Here is a 17,078-nt window from a genome sequence, read left to right on the forward strand (position 1 = left end):
TTTAAATTGACTCAACAAATTATGTTTTTTTTTTACAGTGTATCTGTATGATGCTATTTCAGTTAGCAATGTTCACACATGTTAACATGCACTTTTTTTGTTAAACCTAACAGCTGTGTTTGTTACCTGGTAAACTTAAAATTGTAATTTGAATCATCTCAAATATCTAAGTTGCCACTTAGTAAAACTTAACATTTCAAGTTGACTAAACTTTCTTTGAGTTAACTGAACTTCAATTTTTAAGGCAGCCATGTAACAAATTATTTTAAGTTGACTCAACAAATTGTTTTTTTTGTGTGTGTTTTTTGAATCTGTACGAAGCTATTTCAGTTAGCAATGTTTACACAGTAAACCCACCAACTAGTGAATCACGTTAACATACACTTTTTTTTGTTAAACCTAACAGTTGTGTTTGTTACCTGGCTGCCTTAAAATTGTAAGTTGAATCAACTCAAATATCTAAGTTGCCACTTAGTAAAACTTAACATTTCAAGTTGATTAAACTTTCTTTGAGTTGACTGAACTTAATTTTTTAAGGCAGCATGTAAGAAATTATTTTAAGTTGACTCAACTAATTGTTTTTTTACAGTGTAATATGCTTTTCAAATTCAGCAAACTTGACACCAGCTGATTAAAAGTCACTAAGCAAAAATGACTCTTTTTCAGAGAAAAGCTCTTGCACTCTTTGAGCACATATACAGACATTAGCTGTGATATTTTGTATCAGTGCCATTCAGATATTTTAGACTTATTTGCACAACATTTCTTTTTCATAACTTTTTTCCTTTTACAGAAATTTGCTTTATTTCAATCACATTCTTACTAAACTATGTAGAGTCCACACTGAGAATATCAGAATCAGTGATGATTCCAGTTGTACTACATTCATAGATTCAGAATATATTTGCACTAAAATGTTTACAGAACAAGCTCAGTGTGAGCAGCAGGCGAGACCAGTGTCAGATCTATTTTCTCCAAATTAGTCATTTAGTTCCTGTTTCTGTTAATGTTCTCAGTAGTTGGAGCTCATAAGAGCCCTCGCCTGGCTAATCTCACTCTTTCACAGACACTCTGTGAGGAAACGCATGTGGTCACAATCGTTTGCATGCTGCGATCATCAGCTCGCTCTGTTGCATGAAAAACTCTTCGCAGCACCTCTGCAGACTCTGATTGGTCTGTGGAGTCACAGATAGGAAGTGAAGCTCAACTTTTTACCAAAACCTTGGATCTGGTGACTCCAAATGCTCCGGCACAGGTGAGTCTTTCTTTAAGTGTAGAAATGAAGGAGTGAAGCTTGTGAGGGAAAGATGCTGTGTCCTGTAAAGAATAGTGAGCATCCCTTGATGGATGGATGAAAGTTGGTGTTTCAATTTAAGCTGCTGCTTTTCTAACAGTGCTCAACCACAGAGGAAACTCAACAGAGGAAATGTAGCTCACTTTCTCGGTTTTCTCACAGCTTCTGAACAAAACTAAAATAACTGTTTATTTGCGGTGTTTGCTTGCATTTCACCTCAGAAAAGCTGCATTTTCAATGCAAATTATGTGCATCTTTGAATGTAATCTGTCTAATAACTGTTTTTCTTTGGCAGCTAGTAAATGGAGAACAGGATACATGTGAATTTCAATGCAAATGTTTAAAATAAGAGTAAAATAATGTCTCAAGAAATAAGCAAAAATGGTATTATATTGTAACACGCTTTTTCTTAAGGAGCAATGTCGAGTTTATATGAACTTTCGACATTTTCAAAACTTTTATTAAGCAAGGATGCACGGTTTAAAGTGACAGTAAAGACTTTTAAATTGTTACAAGAAATCTTGTTTTTTGTTCTTTTGAACTTTCTGTTCATTAAAGCATCCTGAAAAAAGGTTTACAGTTTCCACAAAAATCCCAAAATATATATGAATATACAGTCAAACCAAAATGTATTATTTTTTTCTCACATTATCACCGTTTATTCACTATAGTTTAAGAAATGGTAACAAATTCATCTTGACAATGTCAGATAACAAAAACAAAACATGGTCAGGTCAAAAAGTCAAATCAAAATTTTGGTCCCAAATTTGTATCAATTTTACTTGTTTGAAGGATTTTTGGAGATAATATGTCACAGTTTATTTTGTATCCTCATTTATAAAATAACTATAGTGTCCTGCAGACACTAGTAAAAAAAAAAATCAAAATTATATCTGGTGTCTGAATAATTTTTGGTTTGACTGTATATAAAATATTAAAATATATATAAAATATCAAAATGTAATTTTTAACTTTTAAAATAATAAAACATTTATTTATTTATCAGAAATTGTTATTTACAACATTTGACTTTAATTTATAAAAAAAAAATCTTGTTAATCTACTTAAAATAATGCATTAATTTATAAGCATTCATGTTCACAAGATTATCATTTTTGAAATTATATTAGGAAAATCTAATTGTATCACGTCTTACCTAAAATCTTCAAACATTTTAGAATTTTCTTCACTGAGTGTCAGAATGATTTATTTATGTTTGGACATTTTCTCTCATCCCTGATTCGTGACTGAAGTTACTGAGAAATTAGCATTTTTTCCTAAAAAATCTTTTTTATATTGTGTACCCTTTAGAATACTGCGTGCTTGTAGTTCTGCACATAGGCCACTGTGACTTTGTGGGGGTTTAAGTGACCATCTTCTGGATTGTACATGGACCATCTGAAGGTCACTGTATAATTTTATTTGGACCATGTTTTTGTCTGAAGTGAGAAATGTGGACCGTGTTTAATGGTGAACTGCTCTCCGCATGGCGCAGCTGTGTTTATTTCTGCTTGTGTCAGGAAGTAATTGGCGGCAGTGCGATCACTTGAGAAGCAGATAAGAGCGTTTGACAGTTTAGCAACTTCTTTACAGTATTCAAATGTGAAACGGGTCACTTTTTTGTTTTTTAGGATAACAAAGCACACGGATATGAAGAAAGTAAGCTGAAGCTGAAATACAAATATATTTCTCACATGCTGACAACGTACAATACGTTGTACTGACTAGTTGACACTTTCAGGTTGACAGAGTGCTCTAGGAGGATGTTAGGGTGTTAAATACCAGAGGTGGTTTTGGTTTGCTGTGTGGTTCTTGTGTATTTCAGTTGCAGTTCTGCTGTTAAATGGAAATGAGTGGAACAGTGCCAGTATCTGTTTAAAGTCACTTTAAATTTAAGATACACAAGCAGCCTGGCTTGACATGATTTTACTTCCTATGTAAAATATCCACAGTGATGCACATGAGTAATCAGGTCACAGCTGTCGCCTGTGCAGTTATGAATAGCCCTTATTATGAAAGTCCTTCTCCCGCTGGTGGTCTACACAACATCAGCCTGAATTTTTATTTCAGCTTCCCTAAAAATACTTAAAACAGCATGGACTGAGCAAAAAATATTAATGTGCTAATTCTTTGTAGCAGATAGTATCTTTTATATTTACAGTGCCTTCCGAAAGTTTTCATACCCCATCATGTATTTCCACATTTTATGTTGTTGCCTTATTGATTTAAATTACCTTTTTTTCTACATCAATCTACACTCCATACACTATAATGGCAAAGCAAAAAACAGGTTTTTAACATCTTTGTAAATTTGCTAAAAATAAAGAACTTAAATGATTCCATTGCATAAGTATTCATACCCTTATCGGGGACAGATGAAATTTAGTATTCCTTTAGCATTCCTGTCGCTTGTAGATGTTACTAAACTTTGAGTGGAGTTAAACTGTGGCAAATTCAATGGGTTCATCCAAATTGAATGGGTATGATTTGGAAAGACACACACACACACATCTTAATAAAACGTCTAGCAGCTGAAAATGGACATTAGGGCCAAAACCAAGCCCTGAGGTAAAAAAAAAACTGCCTGTAGAGCTCAGAAACAGGATTGTGTCAAGCCACACATCTGAGAAAGAGTTATTCAGAAATAAATTCTGCTGCATTGAAGATTCACAGAAGCATGTAGTCTCCGTTACCCTTCATGGAAGAAGTTTGGAACAACCAGGTCTCTTCCTAGAGCTGGCCTCCTGGCCAAACTGAGCAATTGATGGAAAAGGGCATTGGTTAGAGTGGTGACCAAGAAGCTGATGGTCACTCTAGTTGAGCTCCATGATCATATATGCAGATGGGAGAAACTTACAGAAGAACAAACATCACTGCAACACTCCACTGATCTGGGCTTTATGGTGGTGTGGCAAGACTCAATCCTCTCCTCAGTGAAGACACATGAAAACACACTTGGAAATTGCAAATAAGCACCTAATGGACCTTCAGACTGTGAGAAACATGATTCTCTGGTCTGATGAACCTCAATTCCAACCATCATGTTTGAAGGTAACCAGGCACTGCTCATCACCTGCAGAGTACCATCGCTAAAGTAAAGTGTGCTGGGGGATAGGGATTGAACCCAATGCACTGCGCGTAGGGCACCAAGTGCCTGGGGGGGGCACCAAAAATCTGGGTCATGAAAAATCATCACAACGTATAAATAACAAATAAAATATGTCTAAAGCATGTTGATATACAAAAGCAAGTTCAGGTATAAAACAATGTTAATTTCAACATTAAATTAATATAAAAGTGTTTATATTCACCGCCTGTGTTTTATCCTATTGGTAATTATTGTAAGATAAACGCTAAAACACTTGTGTTTTCTGAGTCAGTGTCTAGCAAGGATGAAGTTGCCGATCGCCATTTCCTCTTTGGACGCGCCTTTAGAGAAAAATTAATCTTTACAGACTACATAATGAAATAGTTTTTGTTTCTGATTTGTTCTATTTCGTTAAGTAATAATTTAAAGCTTTCTATAAATACATGTATCTTGTCTGTGAGTTATGTATTTGCTGAGTTTTGCTGAGAAGAACTCCTGTTGAGATGACATGAGGGGATCGTGTTTGTTTTCAACGTTTCAAGCACCGTTTGCAACGTTTTGTTGATATTGTGAGTGCACACAAATAAAAGTAGACCCTTTACAGTTCCGAATAATGTATTACTCGTACCTTTATGAGCAAAAATGACGAATGTTAGGCATTTGTGCCTAATTAATACCGCACATTTATATTATTTTAACGTTGAAATGAACATTCAATCATTATTTTATTTTAGTGCGTTAAAGTCATAGACTGTAAAAATATATGGACATAGTGTCCGTGACGTCATCCGTAGGGAACCTAAGAGAACCTAACTAAGAAATTCTGAATGGTTGTTATTCCTTTGGTGGTTGGTTTTGGGGGGGCACCACCAAGCATTTGTGCTTAGGGCACCCAAATGGCTAGGGCCGGCCCTGGAGTTAAGGGTATGAATACTTATGCAATGTACTTATTTCAGTTTTTTGTATAGATTTATGAGGTTGTGACAATTCTGTTTTTGCTTTGTCATTATGGTGTATGGAGTGTAGATTGATATAAGAAAAAGTAATGTAAAACAATTTAACATAAAGTTAAAAATGAATGCAATTGTAACGTATCTGGTCTTCCCTGTCATCATGAACTCTTGCACCACACTTCATGGACTACAATCCCCATAAGCCACTGCACCAATCACTGCACACATCTGATCCTCGTTTCCCACTGAACTGATTGCTGCATACACCTGTTTATCATTTACCCACATGCATTTAAGCCACTCACACACACAGCCACCTTGCGAAGTCTAATTGTTCCCATGGTCATTATTCTAAGCGTGTTTCTCTGGATTGGATTGCCTGTGTATGACTCTGGACTGTGTACCCCGTTATTGATTCCTGCTGCCTGCCATTTGCGACCACTGCTTGATTATTGAACTGTTTCCCGGATTACCTACGTTGTTCCTGTTTCCTGGCGTTTACTCCTGCTTGTTGACTATTCTATAAAGCCTTGCAAATGGATCCGCACGTCTCTGACTCCTCCTTGTGACAGAAGACTTCGCCACACCCGGATCCAGCGGCTTTATTCAACCACCAGCATCACAACATGGACCCAGTCGACCAACTTCTGCTCCTCCGACAGGAAGATCTTCCCATTGAGGATTATGTACTACAGTTTCGTAGGTTATCACTTCAAGTACCTTTTTATGATGAAGTATGGCTGAGGGACTTATTCCGCTTTGGACTCAATGAACCCATTAAATCGCTGTTGCCTGGAGGGGAATTTAAGTGTTCGGTGGAGGACTTTATGAATTATGCGTTGGGGTTATGCGGCTCTCCGCTTACTGTGAGAGTTCTAGAAGAGCCACAGCACAAGAGGTCTGCTAGCCCAGAACCACAGCAGCCACACTTTACCACGGGGTGGCAAAGGCTAATTTCTAGCGTGGAGGACCCACCGCTGCTGTCGGTTCGAGCAGCTGGTCTCCCAACCAGCCCTCCAGTGACTGCGCCGCCAGAGCGCCCTCCAGTGACTGCGCCGCCAGAGCGCCCTCCAGTGACTGCGCCGCCAGAGCGCCCTCCAGTGACTGCGCCGCCAGAGCGCCCTCCAGTGACTGCGCCGCCAGAGCGCCCTCCAGTGACTGCGCCGCCAGAGCGCCCTCCAGTGACTGCGCCGCCAGAGCGCCCTCCAGTGACTGCGCCGCCAGAGCGTCCTCCAGTGACTGCGCCGCCAGAGCGCCCTCCAGTGACCGCTCGCTCAGAGCCTGCTCTTCCAGAGTCTCCGCTGGAGACGCCCAGCCCTCCTGAATCTCCGCTGGGGTCGTCCAGTTCTCCAGAGCCCGCTCCTCAAGAGCGTCGTCCAGAGCCCGCTTCACAAGAGCGTCGTCCAGAGCCCGCTTCACAAGAGCTCCGCTCCACTCCGCTGGTTCAGCCCTGCCTTCCAGACACTCCGCTGGTTCCGCCCAGCCTTCCAGACACTCCGCTGGTTCAGCCCTGCCTTCCAGAGACTCCGCTGGTTCCGCCCAGTCTTCCAGAGACTCCGCTGGTTCTGCCAAGCCTTCCAGAGACTCCGCTGGTTCCGCCCAGCCTTCCAGAGACTCCGCTGGTTCCGCCCAGCCTTCCAGAGACTCCGCTGGTTCTGCCCAGCCTTCCAGAGACTCCGCTGGTTCAGCCCAGCCTTCCAGAGACTCCGCTGGTTCAGCCCTGCCTTCCAGAGACTCCGCTGGTTCCGCCCAGCCTTCCAGAGACTCCGCTGGTTCAGCCCTGCCTTCCAGAGACTCCGCTGGTTCCGCCCAGCCTTCCAGACACTCCGCTGATTCAGCCCTGCCTTCCAGAGACCCCGCTGGTTCCGCCCAGCCTTCCAGAGACTCCGCTGGTTCAGCCCCGCCTTCCAGAGACTCCGCTGGTTCCGCCCAACCTTCCAGACAATCCGCTGGTTCAGCCCTGCATTCCAGAGCCTCCGCTGGTTCCGCCCAGCTTTCCAGAGACTCCGCTGGTTACATCCAGTCGTCCTGAGATTCCTGTCTGCCCGGTTCTGGTCACGGAGCTCAAGCATGGACTGTTCCCACCCACCCTCCCTGCTGCTCCAGTCCTGCCACCTCTGTCTCCTGACAGTCCCTCTGCTCACCCACATCCCACCTTCGGTGCAGAGGACTGGCCGTGGGACTGCCAGTCTCCATCGGTGTTCAGACTGAAGGATCCCTCACCATCACCTCCAGTCTCAGAGTCCTGGACTCCACCTCGGTCCTCCGACCCTGCGGCTCCACCCCGGCTCTGTGCTCCCTCGTCTCCGTTGTCGGCCGTCGGCCCAACAGCTCCTCCGGGCTCCATCGTCTCTCCGGCTCCGCCCCGGTCAGTCGTCACCCCACCTTCGCCTCTGGACTCTACTCCTCCGGCTGCGCCTCGTCACTCCGTCCTGCCGGCTCTGTGGACCTCCTCCCTCCCGTGGGCACAGCCTCGATCCTCTGTCACTCCGGCTCCGCTGCGTACCTCCGGACCTCCATCTCCGCCGGGGTCGCCAGAGCCTTGGGTTCCGCCTTGGCCCTCCGGATCCTCTGTGTCGCCCAGGACCATCGACTCTCCGGTTCCGCCTCGGGCTCCACCGGCTCCACCTCCGTCGGTCGGCCCCATGCAGGAGCCAACCCTTCCTCCTCCATGGCTTCTCCCTCCGTCGGCTCCGCCTCATTTCGTGGTTCCAGTACCACTACATGGACCTGGCCCTCCATCCCTCCCCCTGTTCCGCCTCCGCTCCACCACCCTCAAGATTGTAAAGGTGGTTAGAGCGTCTGGAAGCCGCTCCTTGTGGAGGGGCTATGTAACGTATCTGGTCTTCCCTGTCATCATGAACTCTTGCACCACACTTCATGGACTACAATCCCCATAAGCCACTGCACCAATCACTGCACACATCTGATCCTCGTTTCCCACTGAACTGATTGCTGCATACACCTGTTTATCATTTACCCACATGCATTTAAGCCACTCACACACACAGCCACCTTGCGAAGTCTAATTGTTCCCATGGTCATTATTCTAAGCGTGTTTCTCTGGATTGGATTGCCTGTGTATGACTCTGGACTGTGTACCCCGTTATTGATTCCTGCTGCCTGCCATTTGCGACCACTGCTTGATTATTGAACTGTTTCCCGGATTACCTACGTTGTTCCTGTTTCCTGGCGTTTACTCCTGCTTGTTGACTATTCTATAAAGCCTTGCAAATGGATCCGCACGTCTCTGACTCCTCCTTGTGACAGCAATCCACTGTATATTTATATTTTTTTATTTGCTTATGTGTCACCCTAAGATAGTGAATGCCTGCTGTTTTGTTACTTTCATATAGTTGCATTAAACTGTAGATACTAAACTGTATTCAAAGAAAAAAAGGTGATAAAGTTTACATTTATATTGGCTGTGCTTCAAAATAAAAAATTTTATCATCTTCAAGTGATGAAGGTAATTCACCAAAGATTTTGAAAATCTGACAGTAATCAATTTTGTGTACTACTGTAAAATGAACACTGCCTGCTTTAATTCAAAATGATTAACAGTTGAAAACATTCATTAGAAATTTAGAAAAGTAATCAAAAAGTAATCAGTTACATTACATTAGTTACACTACTTGTTACATTGTAAATAAGGTAACTTGTACTCTGTAAGTTTTTACATTTTCAAAGTAACCTTCCCAACACTGCTTGTTGTTGATTCGTTGTTACTGATGTGTTTTTGTATTTGTGTGCTCTCAGTCTTTTAGGTTAGAAAGAAAAAAGGAAATATGCCTGGACCACCACCACCGCCCCCTCCTGGCCCTCCTCCAACATTTTCAGTGGTATGACACCATACATATTTGGATGAATAGCTTAACTTAGTACTTAAAAATATCAAATATTTATACCGGACCAAATACAGTTATTTTGCTACTGAACTAGAGGAGTATCTTATATAAAACAAATGTTAAGGCAAATGTTGTGCCTAAAAATTAAAGGTAAAGGTTTGATTCTTACACGTTACACATTGTTCACCACCATTAAGTTTATGGAAACTCTTCAAGTCTTTATTGATATTTTTAAAATAACTAATAACTAAAAAAGAGCACTGGACAGACTTTTTACGTCAAGAAACCATGTAACCAAAATCAAATACCAACTTTGCTTTTTACTTCTGTTTGAACCATGTAGTCACAAATGCACACCTGTAGCATGCGTAATTATTTGGCATACTCCGTAATTCTATTCAAAGTTCTTGCTATTCAAGGCTCAATAGCTATTTTGAGTTGCTGGTAATGTGTGTTGTTTATGAAGCCTATTTAATTGCCTGTGACTTTGACTAGGCAAACACAGAGAAGCCAAATCTGAGCAGATCTGAGCATCAAGGAAGAAATGCTTTACTATCAGATATCGGCAAAGGAGCCAGACTGAAGAAAGCTGTCACCAATGATCGCAGCGCCCCAGTGCTGGACAGTGAGTTCACCTTGCTTGTCTGCAAAATACTTATTTTGTGTGTTTGGATACCCTTTATTTAGTGAGTGTAGAGCCAAAGACATTCTGAAGACTGAATTCTTGTGATCAAAATATCTTATGATTATGTTTTTCATTTATGCAGAGCCCAAAGGAGGCGGCGGAGGAGGTGGAGGTGGTGGAGGTGGAGGTGGAATGGGTGGACTGTTTCAGGGTGGAATGCCAAAACTGAGATCATCAGGAGGCAGAGACAACACTGGTAATCATCCAAAATTAATCATATTTTTGAATATTTAACATTACATAAAAAGGGTAAAAATAAAACAATAAAGGAAATGAAATAAATCGTACACAAATATTATTACTACTTCTAAAGCTACTAATGGTATTTATAATTTAATCTTATTATCCTATCAAAATTTGAAATCAAATCATTAGATACTACTTAATATTCTCTACTATACTATACTATACACTGTAATAATAATTTTATTTGTATTTATTATTTAATCATATCTGCATGAAAACTGAAATCAAGATGTTTATATAATACACACTATCCTACACTATAATATACTAAACCAATAATATATAATAAAATAATTTATTAAAAAAATTCTCATTAACAATTTTATTTATTTTTTGCATTGTGACAAAAATTGAAATCAAAATGTTTATGCTACACTGTACTTAGTATAGTATAGTATAAGCATTGTGATTAAAATTTTTGTCACAATGCAAAAAAATATATAATTGTATTTTTATACTATACTATACTATACTATAACAATAATATATATAATAAAAAAATAATTAAATTAAATTCTCATTAATAATTTTATTTATTTTTGCATTGTGTGAAAAAATTTTAATCATAATGTTTATACTGTACTGTACTATACTATACTATACTATACTATACTATACTATACAATGTAGTAATAATTCTAATTGTATTTATTATTTAATCCTATCTGCATACTGATAAAAATTAAAATCAAGATGTTGATATAATACACACTATACTACACACTATACTATGCTATACCAGACTATACTAATAATATATAATAAAATAATAATTTATTAAAAAAATGCATTAATCATTTTTATTTATTTTTTTGCATTGTGACAGAAATTGAAATAAAAATGTTTATACCATAGTATACTATTATGTAATGACAATTCAAATTGTGATAATGATAATTCTAATTGACAAACATTTAAATCTTTATACTATACTATACTATGCTATACTAATAATATATATATATATAATATAATAAAATAATTTATTTAAAAAATTCTCATTAATAATTGTATTCTTTTTTTGCATTGTGACAAAAATTGAAATCAAAATGTTAATACTGTACTGTACAATGTAATGATAATTATAATTGTGATAATGATAATTATAATTGACAAACATTTAAATCAAAATGTTTAAACTATACTATACTATACTAATAATATATAATAAAATTATTTATATAAAAAATTCTCATTAATAATTGTATTCATTTTTTACATTGTGACAAAAATAAAAAATAAAATGTTTATACTATATAATATGATACTATACGATACTATACGATGTAAGGATAATTTTAACTGTGATAATGATAATTCTAATTGCCAAAAATTTTAATCAAAATGTCTATACTCATATAATGTAATAATAATTGTAATCTTACTTATAATTTAATCCTACTATACTACACTACACTATAATATACTTAAACACTCTAATAATCATTTGTATTGTATTTATAATTTAATCATATTGTGACAAAAATTTAAATCAAAATGTTTATATAATACACACTTCTATACTATACTATAATATAATATAATAAAACAATAATTTGTGTTCTTTTGTTTTATGGTGCCTCTAAAGCAGTAAGACCACCGATGCCTTCTACAACAGGGAGATTCCCAGCACCCAGCACCCCAGCAGGAAGCAGACCCCCACTCCCAAACACTGGGCGACCTTCTCCCGGGAGGTCCGGACCCCCACCTATACCGCCCTCATCACGCTCACCCCAACACAGCTCTCCTAGTGGCCTGCCACCTCTACCTGGTGGTCGACCGTCAAGTTCCTCACCTTCTGTACCTCCCCCTGGCCAGCCGGGCAGACGTCCAAGCCTTCCTCCTACACAAAGGGAGTCCCAGTCATCCTTCCCTCCACCCCCAATGCCTGCAAGTTCCAGGCCTCCATTACCCACAATCTCAAGCAGGCCCTCAGATGACTTCCCTCCCCCTCCTCCACCCACTGGAGGAAGCAGAGCGTCATTTTCTCGGGATGGACCACTACCACCACCGCCACCATCAACTGAGAATAAACCATTGAGTTCTCAGAGGCCTATGGGTAATCCACCTCCATCCTTACCTCCAGGAAGAGGAGGAGCCCCACCCATCCCACCATCCCCACGGGACGAGCCCAACACTAGAGGGCCTCCGAGAAACAACTTTCCTCCTCCACCACCACCTGGACGCTCTAGTCCACTGCCACCACCACCCAACGAGAGGCCGCCTCCATCAGGAAGGAGCCCATCCATACGGTCAGGTATGAGGAATCAGTTCAGATGACTGTTATGAGGTTTAGGATTGAGAAATGTTTTGTTAATTTGTGGATATTTTCTGACTGGACCACCCCTTCAGGTCCTCTACCACCTCCACCCGCTGGAGGAGGAGGCAGAGGAATGACTCCACCCGTACCTCCTCCTAATCGTCCCGGTGGATCGGGCAGACCCCCTCTACCCCCAGACCCTCCCAGAGGGCCTAGCTTCCCTCCACCACCCCCTGACACCATCAATGGCTACCCAGGCCCTCCACCACCTTCCACAGGTACAAGAACCTTATACCTGCTTATCTAGGTTGTCTGGGATAGGAGAAAGTGTTTTAAAAGAAAAAGAAAACAAACTGACTTAACTTAAAGGAATATTTCACACAAAAATGACAGTTCTGTGATCATTTACCCACATTCATGTTGTTACAAACTATCATGACTTTCTTTGTTCTGTGAACAACAAAAAAAGTCAATATTGGGTTCGAACACTTTAAGGCATTTAAGCACATATGAAAAAGACATTATGTAGAAAAATATTTTGCAAATACAGGTAACTTATGACAGAAATATTATGTTTTGTAACGTTTATGACTGTTATAGCGCCAGCTGTGGTCCAATCTCCTGAAAACTTTGAATACTTGTTTAGAATCACCTGTTGCATGTGTTCTCCAGGTTTTGTGAAGTTTTGAGGTGTTCTTTAGGCTTTATAGGACTTTGGGTAAATTCGGACAGGCCCCTATTCTAACCAACCCTGTTATAGCTTCCCAAAGGGTAAATTTTAATTTTTTATTTTTTTTTTGATAATTATTGCACGGTGTACAATTGTTTACACCCTTATAAAAAAATGTGTTATATTAACCCCCCAGGGCCTGATTTCATTCAAAGTTCTCTCAGACCTTTGGGGCCGTGAGTAAAACAGGCCCACCGAGTTTCGTTCCAATCAACCTCCGTTAACCTTTGGCACCCCTTTGCGATGGTGAGTCGAAAGTGCTTTTTTAATATAATTATTGATGTTCACTCTCCAGAGAATCTTTCTGCACTAGTTTGGTTCTGATCGGGTGAAAAACCTAGGACTAGTTGGCAAAACTGTTGGAAAAATTCAAAATACCCAAATTTTGCCAGGCTCACAATCAAATCTGACGGTTCAGGAGTTATGAGCGATTTTGTACTTTTGATCACTGTAGCGTCCCCGTCAGGCTGATTGTGGTGAGCCTGGGTCAAGCTGTCGGCAGTGTAAGAACTACCATGCCTCCAAGATTCAAGTCTCTATGACATACGGTTTGGTCTACACTATCAGTTTTTTGTGAAGATTGCTGATCCCTGACCATTTTAACAATTACAATAGGCTTTCAGCGCAACACGCTTGAACCCCTAAAAAAAACAAAGATGATATTTTGAAACATTTTTATTTCCCATTGACGTTTACAGCAAGGACAAAAACACAATGGAAGTCTATGGGAACCAAATAAGTTTAGTTACCAACAGTCTTTAGAATATCTTCTGTATTTTGCAGAAGAAAGAAAGTCATACAGGTTTGGAACAACATGAGGATTTTCTAATTTTGGGTGAACTGTCCCTTTAATATCTATGAATAGGAGACACAGCATGATGTCAATATAAATATTGATTCAATATGTATATGAAACTGCTATTGAAAAACTGAGCGCTAATATAATTGTTATTGACTGACTCTCGTCTGTATACATTTTATTGTATTCTTTACCTTTAGATGAGTGGGGGATGAGGTTTGCCTTCCATCCTCTGTCTGAATTACCTCCACCAGAGCCGTACGTCTCCTTCTCTAAGTCTTACCCCAGCAAAGCTGGCGGCAAAGGTAAGCACTGTAGTATTTTGTGCAGAATTTTAATATAAATTATATGTATATAAATATATACATGGAAATATTTTCAAAATATTCTGTATACTGTATGTGTGTGTATTTATATATACATAATAAATTTACACAGTACGCACACGTATATTATGTAAACAACTATTTTAGATGCAGTTAATCGCGAGTAATCATTTGACAGCACTAATCAGTTTGTATCTATTTGTATATATTTTTCAGGAATAAGAGACAGAGGAGCACCACCCTTGCCACCGATTCCCAGATGAAATGCTTTGTGAGCTGGATGTTCATCTGCTGAGTGAGACTCAGGAACGCATTGTGAAAATATTAATGTTTTAAACTTTTTAGTTATATTTTTTATAATGTTTTATGTTTTATGCAATTTAATCCTTTGGAGTGGAATTTTAAATCCTAGTAAAGTGTATGTCCATATATGGCAATTAAAGTGCGTTCTGTCATTGTCTGAGAAAGTTTGTTTTAATCAATTCATCTGCAATTTGAAATTAAGACATTTTGTGTGTGTCCAGGTATAACATACATTGTGAGGTGATGTCCAAATGTCCCTACAAAGATGCTAAAATCAGCTACATTCCTGGGACCAGCCAACAATTCTCACAATGAAAACTGATTGATAAACATACAAAATATTCTTTTGATTTAAACAAAAAAATGGCATGATAATGTCTAATGAGCCAACATGACCAAATCATATATCTAGCTTTTTTTTCATCTTGCAAAATATCACATTTTCTATCATGACAACTCTCTGAAGATTTTAGCAATGTAATGGATATGACATTAATTTGGTCTTGGCTGAATAGATCTGCTACCCCGCTGATATGCTGCTACTTTCAATACATACTCAGATACAGTGTGGTGAGTATTTAAGACATACTACTGCTTAACAAGTAGCATATATAATGACTAGTATAATAAATAGTATAGTATCTATCTATACAGGTGGAGCTGGGGAGGTGGAGGGTTTCAAAGTAACTCTGAAAGCGTGTTGAAAACTGCTCTAGTGGTTGCTAACTAGTCATTTAAATGTAAAGCAGCAAGCTTATTGTATGCATCATGCTACAGTACCACTGTAAGCAATGCAAACTTTTGACAAACCAAGCCACTGAAAGCCTCCACGCTGCCATCCCTTTAACCACATGCGTGTGAACTGGAAAGTACTTTATTAGTCTAATAAAGATTTTATCAGATTGACTGAAAGGGCACACATGTTTCATCAGGCCATTTGAAAAGCAAAGTTATGTTAACAAGGCTGATGCAATGAGGGCTTTTGAGGATGGAATTATGACTAAAATTACCAATTTGCTAGATTTAGTGAAATCTTTAGATGTAGTTTTAGATGAGCTATGAACAATAAAATAGATATCCACAAGTGTTACTTTATGATATATTGTGCTTTGTACTCCATTTATGAAAAATATTTTCTGTTCTTCAGTGTTTTCCAACTTCTGAATTCAGTCCAGGACATTATTTAGCAGCTTAAATGGTTACCCTACTGAACATAAACAGCTAAAACCAGCCTAGCTGGTCAACCAGGCTGGTTTTAGCTGGTCATAGCTGGTCAGAGGGCTGGCTTTAAAGGGTATTTTGGCCATCTTCCTGCATAGTCCTGGCCAGGCTGGGAGACCAGCTAAAACCAGCTACTTCCAGCCTAAACCAACTAAGACCAGCCAACCAGCCTACCCTGGCTAAAAAAACAACAACAAAAAAACAGCATATACTGGTTAGGTATTTTTGATGCTGGGATGCTGGTTAGGTATTGATGCTGGTTTCAGCTGGTCCTTAGCTGGTTTATGCTTGTCCTTAGCCGGTCATGTGCTGGTCAAGGACCATAAACCAGCTAAAGGATGAGCTTAAACCAGCATCAAAACCTACCAGCATCCCAGCATCAAAACCTCCCTAGCCAGCATATGCTGTTTTTTTCAACAGAGTAGGCTGGTTTTAGCCGGGTTTTTTTTTCTTTTTTTTCAGCAGTGTAGGCTGGTCTTACCTGGTTTAAGCTGGAAGTAGCTGGTTTTAGCTGGTGGTCTCCCTGGTGGTCTCCCAAAAGTGGCCGAAACCCCTCTAAAACCAGCCTGCTGACCAGCTAAAACCAGCCAACCAGCCTAGGCTGGTTTTGTAGCTGTTTTTTTTTCCAGCATGGTAGTTCACCTAAAAATGAAAATTATTTAATGATAATTCATGTTGTTCCAAACCTGTAAGACCTTCGTTCAACTTTGGAACACAAATAAAGATATTTTTGGATGAAATCCGAGAGCTTCTGACCCTCCATAGAGGGTCCTACCACGTTAAAGGTCCATAAAGGTACCAAAAACGTAGAAACAAACACAAAATTTCACATGGACTATTTTGTCAATGTTTTTGGTACCTTTCTGTACCTTGAACATGGTAGGACCCTTGCTGTCTATGGGTAAGAAAGCTTTTCATCAAAAGTATCTTAATTTATGTTCCAACGATGAACGAAGGTCTTACGGGTTTGGAATGACATGACATTTTTGCGTAAACTATCCTTTTAAATGTATATTTTATTGTGTGTGTTGTTCTTTCACATTCATGTTTTTTAAGCTATTCAACAAGATTATGTGGTCTTTTTTTCCCTACACACAAACTGCTCAGGGGCCCAAACAATGAAGAAAAAGTTTCAAATTAGCAGTACATTGTGAATCCTTCACTTAGAGAAATGCTGCCCTCTATCGGTCATTATAAGATCTTGTCTTGGTCGTATTTTGTAAGGTGTTAAATTCAAGTAGGAATTGACGATGTATTGTTCAGTTTTTCAGAATAAATACATTTGAACGTGTGAAATGTAAATGTTATTCCCATATAATCGAGAG

The 17,078-nt window shown here is 39.4% G+C and overlaps 1 protein-coding gene across 2 annotated transcripts; it reads left to right on the top strand.

Annotated features, from left to right (window-relative positions):
* Window positions 1-1,082: 1,082 nt before the first annotated feature.
* On the top strand, window positions 1,083-14,685 carry wipf1a (WAS/WASL interacting protein family, member 1a). 2 transcript variants are annotated; one of them, XM_073846313.1, is made up of 8 exons: window positions 1,083-1,255; window positions 9,095-9,177; window positions 9,679-9,808; window positions 9,951-10,064; window positions 11,703-12,371; window positions 12,467-12,652; window positions 14,104-14,208; window positions 14,446-14,685. In XM_073846313.1, the coding sequence occupies exons 2-8, from the start codon at window positions 9,124-9,126 to the stop codon at window positions 14,490-14,492; spliced, it is 1,305 nt and encodes a 434-aa protein (XP_073702414.1). In that variant the 5' UTR covers window positions 1,083-1,255; window positions 9,095-9,123; the 3' UTR covers window positions 14,493-14,685. The 2 variants fall into 2 exon arrangements, with proteins under 2 accessions (XP_073702414.1, XP_073702415.1); XM_073846314.1 differs by lacking the exons at window positions 14,104-14,208; window positions 14,446-14,685 and adding an exon at window positions 13,047-13,139.
* Window positions 14,686-17,078: the final 2,393 nt, after the last annotated feature.

The sequence above is a fragment of the Garra rufa genome, chromosome 8, assembly GCF_049309525.1.
Source record: "Garra rufa chromosome 8, GarRuf1.0, whole genome shotgun sequence".
NCBI classification, from domain to species: domain Eukaryota; kingdom Metazoa; phylum Chordata; class Actinopteri; order Cypriniformes; family Cyprinidae; genus Garra; species Garra rufa.